Source organism: Anomalospiza imberbis, chromosome Z (assembly GCF_031753505.1).
Source record: "Anomalospiza imberbis isolate Cuckoo-Finch-1a 21T00152 chromosome Z, ASM3175350v1, whole genome shotgun sequence".
NCBI lineage: Eukaryota > Metazoa > Chordata > Aves > Passeriformes > Viduidae > Anomalospiza > Anomalospiza imberbis.
The window spans coordinates 30,185,838-30,206,814 of NC_089721.1; the positions used below are offsets into that span (position 1 = coordinate 30,185,838).

General features: G+C 39.6%; 1 protein-coding gene and 1 non-coding gene across 2 annotated transcripts; both read left to right on the plus strand.

Annotated features, from left to right (window-relative positions):
* Positions 1 to 222: 222 nt before the first annotated feature.
* HAUS6 (HAUS augmin like complex subunit 6) lies at positions 223 to 20,719 on the plus strand. The gene is made up of 17 exons (XM_068175690.1): positions 223 to 396; positions 1,494 to 1,589; positions 2,345 to 2,417; positions 3,434 to 3,566; positions 4,132 to 4,279; positions 7,552 to 7,617; positions 7,742 to 7,793; positions 7,979 to 8,162; positions 8,763 to 8,934; positions 9,545 to 9,674; positions 10,267 to 10,342; positions 12,134 to 12,224; positions 13,509 to 13,569; positions 14,238 to 14,417; positions 15,261 to 15,396; positions 15,724 to 16,696; positions 20,066 to 20,719. Exons 1-16 carry the CDS (start codon positions 257 to 259, stop codon positions 16,662 to 16,664), a joined length of 2,679 nt encoding a protein of 892 aa, XP_068031791.1. The 5' UTR covers positions 223 to 256; the 3' UTR covers positions 16,665 to 16,696; positions 20,066 to 20,719.
* LOC137465547 (small Cajal body-specific RNA 8) lies at positions 13,291 to 13,421 on the plus strand. The gene has a single exon (XR_010994689.1). It is a non-coding gene; the product is annotated as a small Cajal body-specific RNA 8 (non-coding RNA).
* Positions 20,720 to 20,977: the final 258 nt, after the last annotated feature.

Genomic DNA, 20,977 nt, shown 5'->3' on the forward strand with positions numbered 1-20,977 from the left:
TTTGGTGGTTTTTTTTTTTTTTTTTTTTTTTGTATATTTTTTTTTATTTTATTTTTTCCCCGCGTAAATTCTGCAATCCGATTACAAAAACAAAGGGCTTTCTGGAAGGATACCGGCATCCGGACTACACCTCCCGTGAGGCAGCGCGTCCGGCTCGCCTCGTCTTCGGACGCCGGTGGCGGACGGGAGGTCTCGCGAGGGTAGGGGCGTGGTTTGGACGGGCTTGCGCGCGGGAGATTTTGGCGGGCTCGGGAAGATGGCGGCTCGGCAGGTGTCTTTTGGCTGCTCCACGCCGGGAGCTGCCGTGGGCACTAAGTGGGAGAGCGATCACCTCTGGCTCTGTTTGCTAGCCTTGGGCTTCGACCCGAAACACCACCGTGGCGTAAGACTAGGGAGGTTAGTGCTAGGGAGAGTCGGGGGAGGGCGGGGGCGGGGGGTCCGAGCGGGCCCCGAGTATCACTCGGGAGCGCGAGGCGGGAGCGTCTCGCCATGGCCACCGAGGGGGCCGGTGCCCCCTGCGATATAGAGCGCCCGGGAAGTGCCCGTAGTGCTGCCGCAGTCCACACTATCTCAGACTTTCTGAAGAAATAAAACCCAGGAATGGAGAGAACTCCTGCTCCCCCTCACAGTCTTGTGGGGAAGGCGAGGTGAGGGGCTTCCTAGCGCGTGTTTTGAAAACTTACTTTGAAAGGTAACACTCTTGCCGGAATTGTTTCATAGCATCGTGACCGTTAGGGGGCTCGAATGGGCCTTAAAAACATCACACGGATCCAACCCCCTCCCCTCCGCCGTGGGCCAGGGTATCTCGCGCTAGACCAGGCTGCTCAAGGCCTTACCCAGCCTGGCCTTAAACACTGCCAGGGTCGGGGCATCCGCAGCCTCTCTGGGCAACGTGTTCCAGTGTCTCACTACTGTCACAGTAAAGGTTTTTTCCCAAATAGCTAATCTAAATTTTCCCTCTTTCAAGTTGTACCCATTACTCCTTGTTCTTTCACTACAATTCCTGACGAAGAGTCCCTCTCCAGCTTCCCCGTAGGCCCCCTTCAGATACTGTAAGGTTGCTATAAGGTCTCCATGTAATCTCTTCTCCTGAACAGTCCCAGCTCTCTCAGTCTTTGTAGGGGAGGTGCTCCAGTCTGCTTTTCAACTTCGTGCCCTTTATCTGGACTTGATCCAACAGTTCCATGTCCTTGTTAATTTGGGGGCACCAGTGCTGACTGCAGTACTCCAGGTGGGGGGAGGTCTCACAAGAGCAGAATGGAGGGGCAGAATCACACCACCTTCCACCTGTTGGCCACACTGTTTTTGTGGCAGCGCTGGATTTCACCTGTGCTAAATAGGATGAAAAATGTATACTTTTGCATACAAAATATAGCGTTCAATTAATTATTCTGTAACTTAACACTGTTTTGTAGTCTTTAGCAGCCAGTAAAAATGCTCTGTTAATTAGTCACCATAACTACTTCTAATGTGGCTGTTTATTTGTGTATTAGGAATATGTTTGCTAAACCGAACAGCAAAGCGTTTTCTGTCATTGCCCTCTTCTTGTTTACTAAGCTGGATAAATGCCGTGCAAGACAAACTTTCAAGTAAGTGTTTGGCTTCTGAGATTACTGCAGTGCCCTTAATTAAGAATACATTTTATATAGTTGCTGGAGAGGAAGGAAGTGGTTTCTTGGGGAATACTTTGGAAGAAGAGCATACAGGCAGAGAATTTGTTTTGTGTTGATTACAACTCAGTCAATTTTGATCAGTCCGAAACCTTGCCTTTATTAGTTGTTTCTGTTACTTGGCAACTTTTGATATAAACTTTAACAGCTGATAAATAATCTACTTGTCCCATTCTTTCTGACCAGACAGAAAATAACATTTGCCATTTATGGATTGTTTCCAGGACCTTCAACATGGCAAAAACCCTGTGTTCTTTAATGATATTTTTTTTGTATGACAGAGCTTCAGCTTAAGCATTTGAAGAAATGGCAGGAGGAAGACCAGTGATATGAAAATGGTCAGGGTTCTGTCCGCTTTTGTTTTTTTTTTTGCTTCTTTCCCTGTCCCAAGTTAGAAAGAGCTGCAGACAAACCTCTCTCTGAAATAATCTGTAATTAACTTACGGAAAGAAAACATTGTAATTTGACAAACCTTTATCTATTCTTGGTCTAGGGTGTATGCTCCTCATTTTCTGGCTTGGCATCAATAAGAAATCCGTTTTACGCCGGATAAATCCGGAGGGGTTTAATCCGAATTACTCTTGTTTTTACAGTGGTTAATTAGGAGTAATATTTGAATGTATTTTGACATGACCTTTTTTTTCCCTTCTTCTCCTTCCTTTTTAAATGAAAAGGCAATCTGAATCGACAGAATTACCAAGTCCTAAATTTAGGAAGCACTGCTGTCTGTGGCTAAGAGAAATTTCAGTGAGTATTACGAAAAATGGAAGGTGATGCTCTACTGGTTTCTGTGACTTTATTCTTTTTTTGAGAGAACTGTTTTATATCAGAGTTTTAAATAAGGAATTTTTTATCAAATAATTCATTTTTGCTTTGTATATCCTTTCATACAGTTTATCTTGGACTTCCTTGAAGAAAAGATGTTGGCATTGGGGAATTTAGAAGACAGAGTTCTAACGGACTCTTTTAGGACCCTAGTTGGGTCCTAAAACTGCTATGGCTTGCTTTTGGGTAACAGTATTTGAATAAGTGGAAGTCTAGAAAGTCCCTTAGCCCTGGGCGAGAATAACTTCCTTCAGCTTGAGGGGTGTTTGTTTAAGTTGCCTGGGAAGGTGTTTCTTATTGTGAAAGCTGATTCACATGCATGAAAAACTTAATTAATAGTGTTTTTGTGTATATGGGAAAGGGGCTAAAATGTAAGGCAAGCTTTTTAAAGACAAAGCAGAACTGATTGCTTCAAGTATCATTGGTTATTATGTTGATTTCTTATGCTGCCTTTGTTTTAATCATTGTTATAAAAATCTTGTCTTTTATGTTCCTCTACACTTCAGTATTTTAGTAATAGTGGGTAGCTTGAGAACCAAGGATGCAATATCTTTAAATATGATTAAAGTACACCGATTCATGATTTCAGTAGAAAATAGGAAAGAAAACTGGAATGTGTTTTCAAAGATAGGGGTTAACAGTTAGGAATGAGGAGGGCACCAATTTTTAACACTTATCCAACAGTGATTTCAGTCTTTGCATTGAAACCATCTTGTGTACAGAACTGAGTGAGTGTTGGGAACGTTGGAAAAAGCTTTATACTCTTCTCCTGACTACAGTAGGTGTTAACAGTGATGGGCAAAGTCATTTAGCTTTGTCATCAGGCTTGCTAGTGAGTAATCTGCAGCATTTTGGTATGCAGACAAGTCTTTGATTGCTGTTGCTTATGCTTTACTTCTCAGATTAGTTTTCTGTTTAAAATAATTGTGCTTTTCTAGCAGCAGAAGAAAGTAGGTTTTCCACAAATTACACCTTCCACACTGATTTGTCCTGGTGGTGCTAAAGTTGTTCACATGCTCTACTGTTTTGCAAGATACGTAGTGATTGAGAACATGAAAAAGCTCTCTGTAGGTAAGCTGTATGGGACACTAAAAATGCTTCAAATGTTATGTTTGTAAATGTGTAAAGTCTTTAATAAATGACAGGAGCTTTAAGGAGTTCTTAGATAGGTGCTCAGGTCAGAGTCCTTCACAGGGTTCTGTGTATTTGCATAGAGCTACTGCTAATAGAAGAGTGCGGATGGTTTTGCTCTCTATTGCTTTATGGGTCTTGTTCCAAGGTTCACTTGTGCAATGCTCTGCACCATTACCCACACAAGTAATTTTGGTCCAAAAATACTGACGGCTACACTATTTTCTTTCTTGGAACTTGAGGAATTCTGAAGGATCAGATCTGTCTGTTTCAGGCATCTTGTATTATTGTAACCTAAAGAATATAGAAAGGGAGTGAGAGTAAGGGAATGAAGATGTATACAACAGAAAAAAAGCAAAAGAGGCAGTACACTGCATGCTATGTTTCAGTCCAGGTAAAAATGAGCATCTTGATTTGTGATTCTTGCCTTTTGATCTAGGTATATTAGGAGGTTGTCCATTTGCTAAAAGGAAATAATATAATCCAAACCCTGGCTTCTCTTTAGGCACTGGTATACCTTCTGCTCAAGCAGTAACGTGGAGACCTCGGGATATGTACATAGCAAAAGCAAGACACAGATTTGCATACAATAAACTGCTGCAAATTCTTCAAAGGGAAGACTTTGTTTTTCAAGAATATAGGGGAAAAGCACAGTAAGTAATGCATTAAAAGGAAGTGAGTCTTTTCATAAAAGCTGACTTGTGTGTTTTTAGAAGGATTTGAAAAGTCTATATATGCTTTACATCATAGAACTCATTCTGTTGAACTCCTCCCATATTTTCCTCCTTTACTTTCTTCCATCAGCAGTTCTACTGCTTGTAGATCTTTCATGAAGCATAATAGTCTAAAGCAATGAATCGTTTAGGAGATGCTATATGTTACTTAGGCATTAAAATGGTCAGGGCATTCTACATGTATAGCAGTATGATATCTTCTGAAGGGTCATATCCTAAAATACAACATTCTGAAGATGGAACATTTGGTTTTGTTTATTGACTGTGAGACACATTTTATTTACTTAAACCTTAATTATTTCACCAAAAGTATGCTATCCTTAGCTCTTGTTTATGACAAGCACTCCCATCTCGAGAAATGTCATGAGCTGGAACTTTATCTGCAAGCATAGAGTTATGTATCAGCAGAATTTACAGAATTTGTGTGGGATAGTTTACATGACTGGAGCACTGTCATGGACAGTTGTGAGTTGTTTAGTAAATGGCAGAAAAGGGCGAGGGGTTGCACTGTAGGTAAAAGAGCAGTCTAAGTAGCATATGTGCATGTAGTATAGCTCCATACAAGAGGACCGGTCATGTTTCATGCCTTTGGATGAGGGTTTAGCATCTACGGAGACCTTGTGGTGGGTTTCTGCTGACCTTGATTCTTATAAAGGACTTCAGCTTACCCTGGTATTCACTGGGAAAGTAGTTCAGTGGTGGATTAATCATGTAAGAAACGGGAGTACCTAGAGGATGACTTTGTGATGCAGTCACTAAGTGTGCTGAGTAGGAGTGGTAGTCTTTTGAACTTGCTGTGTGTAAATGAGAGAAACAACTTCTTTGGAGATGTTACAGGGCTTTTATGGTCACTGCAGCCAAGACTGTAGAACTTTAAATGCAAAGGAATGTGAAGAAGACGAGAGGAAAAGTGATGACACTGGCCTTTTAATTTGACTGTATATCCACTGGCCTAGGCAACTGTAGGAGGTATCTTGTGGAAAGCAGGAAAGCTCATGAGTGTTGGGATACTTTCAGAGATCCTTGCTGAAGTTCATGTGTGATCCATCTTCTTAAGTCAAAAAACAAACAAGTGCAACAAGGAACCAGCCTGATTAAGACAGTGTAGCAACATATAGAATATAGAAAAGGGAACTGACTCTTAAGGCAAAAATACAGAAATATTTCACAGGTGTGCAGTGATGTATCTAGGATGGCCTAAGTTCAGCTAAAGCTCCAAGAGCCTCCTAAGAGCTTGAATAAAGAATCTCGTAGTATGTCATTAGGAGGTTGAAGTGCATGAAAGACCTAGATCTGCTTCTGAACAAAATGTAAGTTGCAAGTCACACAGGTTGGGATACCCAGTACGTACCTTGCCTTAGACTGCATGGGTAAGATCAGTAGCCTAGTCTTTGTGCCAAGAAGCAATGGTGAAAGAAGCAACAAAACACTGATAGCAGAAGAGAGTAAAGCAAAGGTTTTAATGCTTTCATCCAAGAGCACAGGGATACTTACCTGACGTCGTTTCAGAACAGATCTGACATATTTGGAAAGACAGAAAGCTAGTTAAATGGGTGGCCCAAAGGGTGATAGTGCCTCAAAGTTACTCAAGTAACTGGTCTATGAGTGGAGATCCTATGAGGCTGGTGCTGTGTCTTAAGGAATATGGATGACAGACTTGAAAACAAACCCACCAAACTTGCAGATGGTGCCAGACTGTGAGGGAGGAAGATACTGCAGTGGGGAAGCATTTCACAGAGAGACCTTGCTCGGTCTGGAGTCTTGCACAGTAAAAATTGTGTGGGGTTTAACAAAGACAAGTGTGAGGTCCTGCACCTGCAGCAGCACAGGTTTGTGGGTGATTAGCTGTGGAGTAGCTCTGCTAAGAAGAATCAGAAGTGAGAGTATTGTGTGGCCACAAGCTGAGCATGAGTCAGCAGAGTGTCCTGGTAATCAGGATGGGCAGTGTGCCATGTTGTATGGGAATGAGCACTGGTCAGCAGATGGTGGGTAATTGTATTATGCATCACTCATTTTTCTTCAGTTTTACTCTTCTCTCTCTTCGTTACATCTGTATTATAGTACTTTTATTTCAGTTATTAAACTGTTCTTATCTCAGCCCATAAATTTTACCAATTTTCAGATTCTTCCCATTCTGCTGGGGCTGGGGAGGTGGGAGGTGAGTGGGCAGCTGTGTGGTACTTAGTTGCAGGCTGGAGTTGGCAATTCTAATACCACATGTGGCATTAGAATGTTCAGTTTTGATCAGCCCACTTGAAGGTAGAGAATGAAAGATGGGAGAGATACTAGCTGAGGACTGCAGTGGATTAGAGGGTTTCAGAGAGTGAAATGTATGAGTAAAAGCTGTAGAAATTTGGTTTGTTTAGCTTGAAAAAGGCAATGCTAGGGGTTTAATCAGAATTTCAGTGTCTGAAAAGTAGGTGTAGAGAACATGGAGGTACTCTTCACAAAGATGTGTCCTAACAGGACAAGGCAGCAGGTGCTTCAGGGAAAACTCCACCTGAAGTTTTTTAAAAATCTCATGTGAGAACAATTAAACTGGAAAAGGTTCCCCTCAGAAGTGAAATACTGGAAATACTCAAGACTTGTTTTGACAAGATCACGAGTAGCATAATTAAAGGCTCTGCTTTCAATGGAAGGCTCAAAAATAGAATTTCCAGAGGTCAAAATCTCCTAAACGTCTCTGATTTCTGTAATTCTGTGTCTCTTGTGACCTTGTTTGGAAAATATTACCAGTGTTTACCATTTGAGTGATACCCTTTCAAAAATGTAATTCTTTATAGTTTTTTTTTTTTATTCTTGGCAGTGTATCAGAACTCTGAAGATCCTTTTGAATGCAGAATGATTTAGGCACCCAATTTTTCTGAAAATCAGACGACTACATTTTTACATGTTTAAAAATGCTAAAATGTCAATAACAGCACTTTGACAAAAAATCTTGTGTGGTCCAGCTGCTTGTACTCCAGTATTCTGTTCTCTGGTCTTTTGAAAGTGAGGGATTTGGGTACTGTAGAATTGCTGAATATATTTGTAGTTCACATTGATAATAGATGCTTATAGTAACTTACTTATTGCTGTTGGGTATAAGAAACAACTGCCTCAGTATGTAGATTTGGCAAGAATGGACACAGTTGGTTAGTGTCTGTAAGCAATTCTGATAACCCTGTACTACCTGTTGATTTTTTTCCTAGGATTTTAATTGGAGAAATGAAGCGGACGAAGTCTGAATATGCAGCTGTGCAGAAGGAGTTTAGCAGGTAAGTGCTTTTCCTGGTAACTAAGTTAGGATGTATGAAATAGATTAGACGCTCAGTTTTATGAATTATGAAACTGTAATTTCACTGTAGTCCACTTGAACTTTTGTTTTGCATGTGCATATAGGAAGAAACAAAATGACCAAAACAAAAATGACACAACTGAGAGAATCCAAAAGGTGAGCATTTTGTTCCTGCTGTGGCAGTGTGTTGAATTTGAACAGTTCTGCAACACCTACTGTTATTTGCACTTGTCTACCTGTGATTATGCACTTTCATCTGCCTTCATGCTGTTTTGATACTCTGTCATTCTAGGTATTATAACAAACATTTTAACACAGTGTTTTTCTCCTTTCCTATTAAGGTCCGCAGTATGTGGACACTTATAGTGGAAATGCTTGCATCTCTGAAAAAGGAAAAGGAAGTTGTGGATTCTGTACTTGAACACTCTGCTAACCCATGTATTCTAGATGGAGCTGATGTTGTTTTGAGTGTTCCAGGGTTGTTAACTTACAGAATTGAAAGTAACATATCCATATATGTAAGTGGTTTTTGTCCTTCTTGCTAAATTGCTAAACTGCTTTCATTTAGTCCCCAGGGACGCAATTAAATGCCTTAAAAAATTAAATGAGTACTTAATGGATTATTAGAGATAATTGCAGAAGGATGCATGAAAAATGTATAATTCATATGCAGAGATTTCTTATCATTACAGTGCTTGTTTGTGTTTGTTATTTCTAACCCATTAACATTTTCAGTTTAATAAATAATTGATAAGTCTGTCTGATTATAATACTTTTTTGTTGTTTAGACATTAAAATTGTGTTGACTGTTTTAACCGGTGCTTCAACTAATTGGCTTTTATTTCCATCTGTAGTATATGGTGTTGTTCAGTTATGGCATCGGTGTTGTTTGGGCCATATCTTTTGGGGAAGTGGTCAAACAGAATACCTCATTGTTGGAATTTTCTTGGCTTGTATTGCTTTAACCTAGAATGTATTTTTTGAAAAATGAAACTATCAGGACCAGAATCTAAGTATAATGTATACAGTGTCCTGGCTCTGACTACAGAAGACATAACTTTCTGATATTGGTACTGTTCACTAATTATTTTTTTAATTGCTTGCTCTACTTCAAGTTTGGTACAGGAGATTTATATGAAGATGGAAAACTGAATTTCCTAACATTTATTCAGTTGCTAAATGAAGCCCTGGTGATATTGAGAAATGAATGTTGTCCTTGTGAATTAAAAGAACTTCACAAAGTTGAGGACATGGTTACGTCCTACAAGAAGGCACTACGGGAGTTGAACACAAATAGGTAATTGTTAGGAGATTTTCTCTAATTGCTTGTTCTTAAATGGTAGGATCATGTTTCCTGGAGTCTTTTCAAGAAAAATGTTACAACAAAAAAATGTTGGTTCAGTCTTTTTCTTATGCCTCTGGAAAAATTAGTATTTGTTTTAATTATTTATATAACTTCTTATTGAGATTCTTCTCTAGTTAGTTTCGGCTTTTTGCCTTTGTTTCATTAATATTGTAGTGTTTCTTCCAGGGGATCTCATTTACTTGCTGATCTGATTTTTGCTTTTTTTTGTCTTGTTGCATTAGTAAGTTCTGAGACTTTTAAAAGGTTTATCTGTAACTGGCTTAGGGAAATTTAAAGTGTTTATTGTGTATATATTTTAGTGTAGTTTTTCCAGTTCTGCGGTAAGAAACAAGACTACTTAGCAGCTTTTTTGGCTGTGAATTTCAGTTCTTAGTGTATGCATAAATGCATCAATAAATTGATAAATATCAGAGGTTTGTCAGGATAAGGGAGAACATGTAATACTTACCATTTTTATGTAAAAATGGTAAGTATTGGGCATTGTAGAGAATTGCTATCTCTACCAACAGATGTCTTAATTTTCCTTGTTTTTATGTTTCAGTCTAAGAAGAAAGCAAGAGCATTGTGAGCTAAAGCATCAGTCTATTCCCAGAAAACAGGAAATCTGGGAATCGAAGTGGAAAACTATTCTTGGCCATTGTCCTTTTAATTTAATCTTGCAAGATGATCTAGTAAGTAGTACTCATTTTATCTGATTCTGGGAAAGAGAAAAGGGTGAAGGTGAGAGAGGATGTAGGTCTAAACTAGATGTAGGTCTAAACCAGTGTGTTCTCTTACAACACTTCAGGTTTATATGTAAAGTTAGAGGGACTCATGTAATGCAGTATACCTGATTCTGCTTTAAGAAGTAAAAAGAATAAATATTTCTTAAAGAGAATACATTTGACTTTATTTTACTGGTGTATTCACTGGAGATGCCGAGATTGTAGATTGGCTTAAGAGTGAACAGATTGGTTTTTGTTTTGTTTCTGTCTGTCCCTCTGTGGAAGCTGAGTATTTTGTGTGTTCAGTCCGAATATTTGCTGATTTCTGTTTTCCCCTTTTAAAACGATGTATTTGATGAAGGAACAATAAATACCATTTTGACACTCACACTGACAAGTTATACCCTTATGTAGCTACCCAGCAGAGAGAGAAGAAACTTCATGTTGGGTCTGACAGCTGGTTTGCAGGAAAGTTGTTTTAAATAACTGTCTGGTGATTGCTCTTGATAAACTGACTTTTTATGCCTGGTTATGTAACTTTTTCTTTTCCTTTTGAAAGCAACCAGCTTCACCATTTCAATCTTTTAGTTCTTCAGATGAAGATGAAGATAGTATCTTTTATCAGTCATTTTCAGGTGAGCGAACAGGAGAAACTTCTTTTCCTTCTTCCCTATCACCACAATTTTTACAAGTTCTGTGGAGTCAAAAAGGCTCCCTTCTTGCATTTGCAGATGGTCCTTGATAGTCTGTGGAAATTGGTTCTGAATGACTCTTTGCCAAAATTGCCTTGCATTTTTCAACTTCATAGTATCTTGGAGATTCTCTGAAGCTTGGCAAAAACCCAGTGCTGAGCTGTTTGACATTTTGTTGTTGTTGCACAAAGGATGTTGAAACAGATGTCCATGTACAAAGGTTTATTCATAGATTCTAGAGAGTATCTTTCTAACAGTAAAGGTTACTTTGGGTTGCAGCAGTAATAAAGAGAGAAAGAAGGTAAAACTTTTCCCATTGACTATCTAGAAAAAGAAATTGAAGATGTCCTCCCATGTAACTATCTTTCCCTGATGCACTCTGAAATACTTTTTTCCTTAGTAACTGTGCCATTTGGTTAGGTCTTCACTTTTATGTTAGTTGCATTATTAGGTTAATAGTGTTGATCACAGCTCACTTTGATCAGACATGGTTGTTGCACATGCTAATTGGCTGATGATTTGATGATATTTTACTGCGTAACCTCATTTTACTTATTGACCAAGTCTTAACTGTCACTAGTACAGAGTTACAAGTTGAAAGCTACAAAGCAAGGAGGAAGACTGCTTGGATCATATAATTTGCAGTTCCTTTTAGGAAAAATGGCATAGCAGAGGTGTATTGGAATTTCAAGATGCAAAAAAATAGCGTGAAGATCCTTTTGGTTACAAAGGTGAAAGTATTGCTCCAGCAGTCTGACTGTATGTGGCTATAAGGCTAGAAGCTGCAGAGGAAAGGCTACAGAATTGGGTTTGGAACATAGTTTGCCTTAAAAATTTAAAAGATTGGAGCACTGTACTATGATGTTATGAGCTAGTAGGATCTGAAAGCTTGAGACAAATTGATGTCTGTCACATTCTCTCTGTGGTTGAGATGCATTATCTGATAATACAGCCACTAAGAAGACTTAACTTCTGCCTATTAATAGGGTCAAATCCAAAAGCAAAATACCAACCTCACCTAACTGCTGGAAGTGAACTTGGATTTTTGATGTGTTGAGTTGAATGTGACTCATGGAAATGCCATTTGTCCCTGCAGAAGCTGAAATTTAGAATTAGTAGAGAACTACTGAGGTTGAACTTTGGCTGTGTATTCAAGATGTGCCATAGGTAGTACATTGTGCTAGACAGTCCATGACTGAGGTATGTGCACCTCCAATAATGTTAAAAACATTTACTTCTGTAACATTTACTTATGCAAGCTTTGCCTTGCTTGGACTGAGGCAGCAAGAGGGATGAGTATATCCACAGATATACTTATTGATTAATGCAGTTGGGGTAAAGGTGGGTGGAATTGTGCTTTGTGGAATTTATGTACCATACAGTTGAGGTGTATGTGGAGAGGAGGGGATAATGATGATGTGTCTGGTACTGTAGTTTGGAGGAAGGTAGAAAGTCTGATTGCTATGTGCAGGGCAGCAGATAGAATCATGCTTTTTGAACATGTGTTCAGGAGCAACAGAAGAGGTGCTAGCTGCTAGGGCATCTGTTACTACAGCTACTGCCTGAGCAAAAGGATTGATAGTACTATCCTGCTTATGTATCAATTTATTTTTCTTGAAGTGTAATATCCATCCAGTGTGTAATCTACAGAAGTAGTGTGAGTGAGCTGTGTCACATGGGAAGCCTAAGTGAAGAAAATGGAAGCAATACTAAACTTTCGGGTTGCTTTTCTAGATAATTACGACTATCATCATGAAGAATGCCATGAGACAAGTGATGGGTCTTTGGAAACAATGATCGATACAACATTAGTACCCTCAATATGGTATGCCTAAGGAGAATTTGATAAAAAAGCAGTAGAAAAATTAGAAGTTTACTTACTGGACCTGAATATTTTGCATCACTTGAGTCTTAGTGGAATATTTCAGTAGCCCACTCCTTATATCACAACTACTTGCTTTAGCAAAATAGTCCTAAAGTAACTGCTGCTTTTTCCAGCTGATGACAGATTGATCAACTGGTTGCTGCTACATAGGAGGAGTAGCAGTCAAATTGCAAGGTTTTTTTCTTGCTTTCTAACTATATTCGAAGATTCAAGAGACAGATGGAAAGAGCAGAAGCTTCTGTTTCTCAGGCTAAACCTTCTCTACAAGGCTTTTTTCATTACTTTACTTGAGAGTTACAGTCACATTGTTCTGTAGCTACTCTTCCTACAGTACCAGCAAAGGGTTAAACACAGAACAATGGTGTCCTAGACAGTTTTTTTCCTTTTGTCATTTGCTTAGTCCAGGAATATTTCATGACCTTTTGAATAATTCTGTCTTTCATAATATGACTCCTACAAATGTTTGGATGTTACCTACTAAGAGACAAATTGATGTCTGTCAATGCTATCCATTCTTAGACATCAGTAGATGCAGTTGCATATAAGTCTCAGAGGCTCTCAAAGTAGTTAACAATTAAATCCTGGGTTTCTTTCAGTAACTTCCTGCAGCATGGAGGCTTGTCTGCTTCTGAGGCTGCAGATAGGTAACACCAAAACATTTTAAGGTGTGCTTTTCCTAGCAAGTGAGGACTTGAGAGCTCAAGTTGAGAGCAAGTGCAGTTTTGAGAGCTATGTAATTAGCACAAAACTTACTAGAAGTGATAAAGCTGAAGTTTTTGGTAGCCAGGTGATTGTTAAATACCAAGTTTACATAGGAACAGACTTGTGGATGCCAGAAATGGTTCAGATAAAGACTGCATAGGAAAAAGAATGTTGTCAAGTCTGCAGAAGATTTTCCAGTTAATCTTTCATAGTAGAATGCAGAAGACTTTTTTACAAGTGTATTGAAAAATCCCTTCTTTTTCTGTGTGCTAATCAATAGCAGAGTTTATTAATTTACTGTTTTTGGGAGGCTGATACACAACTAGGGCTAAAGCTGCTCTAATTGTCACACTGTTCTCCCTATAGTAAAACTGCTTTCTGATGACCGGGACGAATTGAGGGAAATCGTAACGGACAGATACGGAGCATACAGTATATAACCGCCTTCCAAGATTTGCATTCCAATTGTTTAATTTGTCTCTAAAATTGTTGGGGTTTTTTTTGTCTCTCTCCCTTCTTGAGGAGCTCATTGGTGCTGTCGTCGTCAGAAGCATCTGAAAACGGAGACCTGTTAATTGAAAATGTATATATCTTTGAAATAAGTTAAACTTACATGTTCTTCTTACATTGGTTGAAACTTAGACTTTGTGGAAAAGGGTTTTGGGGGTGGTTTTTTGGGGATGTTGTTTTGTGAGGTTTTTGGGGTGGTTTTTTGTGGTTTTTTGAGCAATATTTTTACACATTTGAGTTAGTCTGGCAAAAGTGTAAGAGCTAACTCTCAGTGACTTTGCTAAGCTTTAGGAAAGAACAGTAGGAAGTAGGTGCCCTTTTACCTGACTTCCTGTATAACATACAGTGTGTGACTGATGCCCTGTTTGCTGAAACAGTCTTTCAGATGTGGACAGTGGTCAGACTTTGTTTCTTTAAGTTTTAAATGAAATTTAAGTGTTAAAATGTGTTGTAAAAGCAACTTGGATGTGCAGTTGTGCACTGCACAACTGTTCACTGTACTGTGATCAGGATTGTTGCTAATTAGTCATCTGTGTTGTATGTAACACCTATCCTAGTCACTACTTAGGTCCTATTTTGAATACAGTTGTAAAAATATTTTGTATTTAATTAGAATTCAAGACTGAAATTTTTTTGTTGACTAAATACCGGTGCCATTGCAGTTCAGAAATTTCACAGCAGTTTATGCTAATAACCTTTCTTGATTTTAAAACTATTATTAATTCCTGTGTATTCCTGTAGAACTTGAATACTTGTATAGCAAATAAAAAATCTGTGCCTCAAAAAAACTTAAAATATGGTAAGGAAGAATTCCCTACTTCAGAAGTGGAGGAGAATGCAGATGAAAATGTCACCCAGCCAAAGTCTCCTGTGAAAAAAGATTACCTTCTTGGGAAAGCCAGAGATGAGCTGGCAGAAGAGGTTAGGATGTAATTTTTGTTTGTTTTTAAGTAAATGATCACTAAGTTTGGCGAACAAATCACTAATTATAACAAAAAATGTCTCTTGTAATCCACATACATCAAAAGGTACCATTTTCTGCTAGATAGTTATCAGTCATGGACTTATAGTGTGGACTGATAAAATACACACTGAAAGCATGGAGTTTGTGCAGGTATCATACTTAAAAATCATGGTGAAGTGAATAACATGTTCAGTAGAATCATGATATGATTACACTTAAGTCTGTGAAATATAGTGCACATATTCAGAAACAAAAAGAACTGTTGAATTCTTAAGTTACATAGGTTAAATATTTAACAAGAACTTGGTAATTTTAAGCAGGAATGTAAGTATTTTTCCTTTTAGGTATTCTATTTAATATTTGATTGAGGAATTCCTTTACAGGGGTTACTGTCCAAAAATTTCTTATTTTGGAAAGTAAATTGCATTTTTAACTGAAATGATAGTTGTTTTTCATCTGCTAAAATTTTTGAAATACATGAATATATCTCTGGTCTTCATGCTTACACAGTTCTTGGCTAATGTTTTAAATATATTCTATCTGAGCACAGTTTCTTATTTGAAAGGTGGATTCATAAATGATGAGTGAACTGAGAATTGAATCTGATTTCAGTCCCTTGTCTTAATTTTGTGTTTGTAGGATACTGCGGTCATTGTGAATCTTAGTAAATACAGAAGTTAGGATATTCCAAATTCTCTAGATGATTTGGAGAATGAGATTTATTTTTAACCATAACTGATAGAAATGAAGTTGTTATAATTCTGATTTCTTAGAATTTGCTTTTCTCTAATATCCTACAGATTGCAAAGTTGGTGATGTCTGAGTCATCTCACAGTGGTGAAGAAAAAGGAATGGCATTCGATGATCTCATTAGCTCACTGTCTTTCAACCCATTTTTAACAAGGAAACCAATACCTCGAACTCCAGAAAATCCACGTGAGTTTGAAACTCTGATTTTATAACGCTTGTTGATAAAAAATGTGGTTAGTTCATTGACATGTCACACAATAAGAAACAGATAATTATTTCAGTGATGTTGCATGTTTTTCTAATGGCTCACTAACACAACACAATAGACCTAATAAGATGTGAATACTTTGAATTTGATTTAAGATATTTTTTTCTTACATAGAATCCCCTTTGTGTTGAGGAAATATAAACAATATAAAGCAGCTATACATATTCTCTCTTGAATTGCTTATGTTCCTGAGGGGACAGACTGATTGAAAGTACTAAAATTTTACCTTGGTTTGTTCCTATTAGTTACTGAAATAAAAAGTTCGTGGAGAGAAGCTATTCAGATTGAGGAGTCATTAGACCTAGAGCTGTCCTTAACTGAAGTGGTGACAGAAGAATCTTCAATGAATGCTACACCCAGTATGCAGGAGGAGGTGGACTCTACCTTTGTGTGCTCTGAACCTCTGTCTTCTGTATCTGACTTGGGTCCTCCTGTATCAGAAAATAAGTCTCAAATAAATTCTACAGAATCTAGTTCTCAGGAGCAGATGAGTGTAAGTCATACATTTGAATCTTCAGATTCAAAAACATCTGGAATTCAAGAAACTGAATCAGAGGAACTAGATTGTTCTGCTTTGAGTGGAAGTTCTGTAAAAGATCTAAGCCAGACTTCGCAAAATGTAGAGAAGAGCATGAATATTCCAGATACTTGTTTGAAAAGTGGTAGTAGAGCAAATACTCTGCCTTTAGACCACTGTCGCAGTTTTCTAATGGATGAGATGCTGTGCTGGAATGTATCTGCGTTAAATTCTGTCTGTCATGAAACTGCTGATGTGGGAATATTGGATGAGACATTTCCAGAATCTGGTAATATGGATCTCAGCATATCTGCAGGCTCAGACTCCATTTTTTATACAATGGACAGTGAAAATTTAATGGATGGCTTGGAAAATAATGAGGGTATTAAAAAATCAGACCTAGATACACAGTCCCTGTCCAACTCACATGAAGTGCTAAAAAAGACTGCATCTAAGAGTGAAGATGAGCTGCATCAAGCACATAATGGAGACAAATCTCAAAGTTATAGAGCTAAACTAAGTATGATACCAGCAGAAGGAGAGGAAAATGAGGATGATCCTTCCATGGATGAAGAATTTACCAAGATGCCATTGCCAAACTCTCCTGATGAAAGCAAACATTCCCCGTCATCTTTGCTGGTGTCCTGTCAACAGATGGATGGTACATGAAGTCCCATTAGACTTACTACATAAATTGAAGGGTAAGTGTCTGTATGCTTTATGCATCAAGATTTTGTCCATTCTGGCTATATTACCATGAAAAATGTCTGAGTAGCTGGACTGTGCTGTGGAAGTGGAGGGAAACAAATTATTTTTATGCTTGTTTCTCATAGAGGATGAAACATTAAAAATAAAGAAAACATGCTTCCTCTAGTTCTAGAGTTCTATCAAACATCTTCCAAGTACAAGAAAAGATGTTCATTTGACTTTCTGCTGTAATCTGGAATGGTTTAAAAAACAAAAATGCCTCAAAGTGCATTAACTGCAATCTGCAGTTAGATTTTGAATAATCAGAACTTAGATTTTGAGAATTCACAAAGATAGTTTGAAGTTTTGTGTTTACTGTGAAGAAATTTGGCTATTTAGAAATGTGTCATGTCATTGAAACTTCTGTGAGTTCATTAAGGTGTTGGTAGAACTTTCCTGTATTCCAGCCTGCCTATCGCCTTATCCCATTTCCAACAGAAATGTCAACTGTTTAACCAGTACTGCAGTGTTTATTACATGTGAGGTTACATTATTGAAGTGCATTGATAAAAATGAACTAGTAATAGAGGACTTCCATGAAAACAGATGGTATGCAGGGATGTGATGAGGCAGGCCACCACCCAGTTGGAATTGAGTCTGGCAAGGGTTATCAATGATAAGTACATCAGCAGGAAAAGGAAGATTAGGGAAAGTGTGGGGCCGTTGTTGAAGCAGACAGGTGTCCTGGTGATGGAAGACACAGTGAAGGTGGAATTAGTGAATGCCTTCTTTGCCTTAGTCTTTACTACTGAGGCTGTCCTTCAGGAATCCTAGACTTCAGAAATAAGAGAGGAAGGCTGGAGAAGGGAGGACTTGCCTCTGGTCATAAAGGTTTCAGTTAGAGGCCAGCTAGACAGACATAACACTCATAAGTCCATGGGCTCCAATGAGATGCTCCCATGGATGCTGAGATAGCTGGCAGATATTGTTGCTAAGCCATTCTCCATTATCCTTGAGAAATGGAGAACAGGAGGTACCTCATGATTGGATGAAAGCCAATGTTACATCCATCTTCCAAAAGGGCAACAAGGAGGAACCGGAACCAGGAAACTACTGGCCAGTCAGCCTCACCATCATCCCTGGAAAGGTGGTGGAACAGATCATTCAGAAGATCATCACCAAGCATGTAGAAGAAATGGTCATCAGGACCATAAGGATGGATTCACCAAGTAGTTAGGATGGCTGTTGGGAGTAGACAGGTGGAAATCATACTTTACCAATAGCCTTCTGAGATGACATGGCAGGGTGGGCTGGCTAGGGGAGAGCAGTGGATGTTGTTTGCTGTTAAGGAAACTTCCCAGTCTGGCCATTCATGAGACTCTCTGGCAGTGGCATTCCCAATGCCAGAGACTTTCATTGTTGGGAGTGAAGCCCAATGGAGTGGGTGACAGTGGGTGACTCCAGCGGGCTGATGGGTGCCCTGCTTGACTCCTCACACAGCCCACCCTCACATGCAGTCAGATCAGTTTCCTTACAGGTCCCAGGTTTCCCATGGCAGGTGTCTCAGATGTCTCAGTCGATAAAGCCATTTATTCACAGTGCAGTAACACAGAAACAGCTCAAGCTGGTGCCTCTGAGCAGGACCCCCAGCAAAGGATCCCCAGATCTTCTGCATCCTCAGTCTCCCCGCATGCAAGTCTTGCTCTTCCTCCTGAGTCTTCAGCTTCTGTCCCCACTCTCTGTGTCCGTTTACCTAGATGGTGTCACCAGTCTTCATCTCCTTTGTTATCCAAGAGGTAGGCAATTCCCAGCTCCTGATGTGTCTTGTCCGTGTCCATTCACCTGGCTGCTGTCGTCTGTATTCATACCCCATGTTATCCTAAGGTTTGGCAGTTAACATGCTCCTGCCCAGAACTCAGATTACATCTCAGTCATCAGCTTGGATGTCCATCTGCATGGTATCAGCAGATACAGATGGTATCAGCAGTACCTTAATTTCAGCAAGGGTTTTGATGCTGTCCCCCATAACATCCTTATAGGTAGGTTCAGGAAATGTAGGTTAAAAGAATAAACAGTGAAGTGAATCAAGTACTGGCTGAATGGCAGAGGTCAGAGGGTCGTGATCAGTGCAGCAGAGTCCAGCAGGAGGCCTGCAGTCAGTGGTATTCCCAAAGGATCAATACTGGGACCAATCTTATTCAACTTGTTTATCGGTGACCTGGAGGAAGGGATCAAATGCACCCTCAGCAGGTTTGCTGGTGACACTAAAGTGGGGGCAGTGGCTGATCCACCTGAAAGCTCTGCTGCCATTCAGTGGGACCTTGATCAGCTGGAGGGTTGGGCAGAGAGAAACCTGATGAGGCTCAACAAGGGCAAGTGCCAGGTCCTGCATCTGGGGAGGAACAGCCCCAAGTGCCAGCACAGGCTGGGGCTGACCTCCTACAGAGCAGCTCTGTGGAAAAGGACCTGGGACTGCTGGTGGATCACAAGCTGTCCATGAGCCATCAGAGCCCCTGTGGCCAGGAGGGCCAATGTCATCCAGGGGGGAAATTGGGAAGAGTGTGGCCAGCAGGTTGAGGGAGGTGATCCTCCCCCTCTGCTCAGCCCTAGTGAGGCCACAGCTGGAGTGCTGTATCCATTTCTGGGCTCCTCAGCACAAGGGAGACAAGGAGCTACTGGAGAGGGTCCAGTGGAGAGCCACAAGGATGATCAGGGGTCTGGAGCTTCTCTCTCATGAGGAGAGACTCTGGGAGCTGGGACTGTTTGGTCTGGAGAAGACTGAGAGGGGATCTCATCAATACATAGAAATATCTCAGAGGTGGGTGTAAGAAGGGTGGTGCCAGACTCTTTTCAGTGGTGCCCAAAAAAGAGGCAAAGAGCCATGGCCACAAACTAAAGTACAAGAAGTTCCACCGTAACTTGAGGCAGAACTTCTTTACACTGAGGGTGGCAGAGCACTAGAACAGCTGCCTGGAGAGTCTCCCTCTGCCTGGAGTGTCTGTTTCTCTGGAGACATTCAAAACCCACCTGGACACATTTCTGTGTCACCTGCTTTAGGTGACCCTGCCTTGGTGGGAGGGTTGGACTGGATGATCACCAGAGGTCCTTTCCAATGCTTACTGTGCTGTGATTCTGTGATTTAATGAAGTACTTGGAATTTAATATAAACTAGTCTCAAGGAGTAGTGAAATTTATTTCTTTGTGCAAGAAAGGTTTCATTTAGAACAGTAGCTGTGTTGGTAGCAAATGATGGGAGCACTTATCAAATAGTACTTAGAGTACCATTTCATATATGCTTTATTAATACATATAAAACAACTTCAGTATTTCTGTCTTAATAGTTGAATACTACAGAGTGCAAAATAGTATGTTTTCTCTTTCAGATAAGAACTTTTGAGTTGGAAGCTGGGCATGAAGAACCTTCATTAGGATGGAATTTGTAAAGCAGCAGCATAACCATAGCAGTGCATTTATGGTTCACTTGAGTGTGTAGCATCTTCTCCAAGCATTGTCTGGATTGGGAAGTTGAAGTCTTTTTAGTGTGCAAGGAGACTGTATTCCAGTCTCCTTGTTTAAGAGGCCTGCTCTGACACTGCCAGCTCCGACTCTTGCCTGCTCTGACACTGCCAGTTTCATATAATCCACTGTGGCTTTCTATATACAGCGCATCATTTATATACAGAACTATACTTTCTTTTTTAAACATAATTTGAACAGCAGATGTTGAGTAAATGGCATTACCCTAGAAAATGGAAAAATGAAATATCAAAGGAGAAATAGTGAAATCTGTTAATTTGCTCCTAATCCACATCTCATACCCCATCCCAACCCTCAACCCAACAGACTGAATTTTTTCTTGGTGCTCTACATTACATTGCATTCATCTCCCTTACTGAGACTTCTGGTCTATATTGCCATCAGTTCTACCTGTTGATAGAGGCTGTTCCCTTTTTCTAAACTTCACTGGAGTGCCTATTTCTTGAGCGATATTACCGAACAAATGCTTTACACTAAAGTTACAAAAATGTATTGCTTGTGGTAGTGTTGATGCTACTTGATATTAACAACTGACATGCACATTATGTTGTGATGCAAAAGGTAATAGAGCCTGTGGTAAGAGGAGAAAGTACAACTCAAGATTCCAAGAGGTAAACTTACTGTTGTAAAAATGCTGACTCCTAGCCTGATGTGTTTAGAGTCATTGTTAAATAAAGTTGTTTTTCTGTTCTGGATTATCTTCCTCCTTTCTTCCAAAACAGTTGGCCTTGGGTTTTAAGAAGAAGCTCCACCTGTAT

Bases quoted from the DNA above. Each gene is read 5' to 3' on its own strand.
- HAUS6 (XM_068175690.1), top strand. From the start codon at position 257: ATGGCGGCTCGGCAGGTGTCTTTTGGCTGCTCCACGCCGGGAGCTGCC. The intron at 2,418-3,433 runs GTGAGTATTACG...GTGCTTTTCTAG, and splicing joins TGTGGCTAAGAGAAATTTCA to CAGCAGAAGAAAGTAGGTTT. The intron at 8,163-8,762 runs GTTTTTGTCCTT...AGTTTGGTACAG, and splicing joins CATATCCATATATGTAAGTG to GAGATTTATATGAAGATGGA.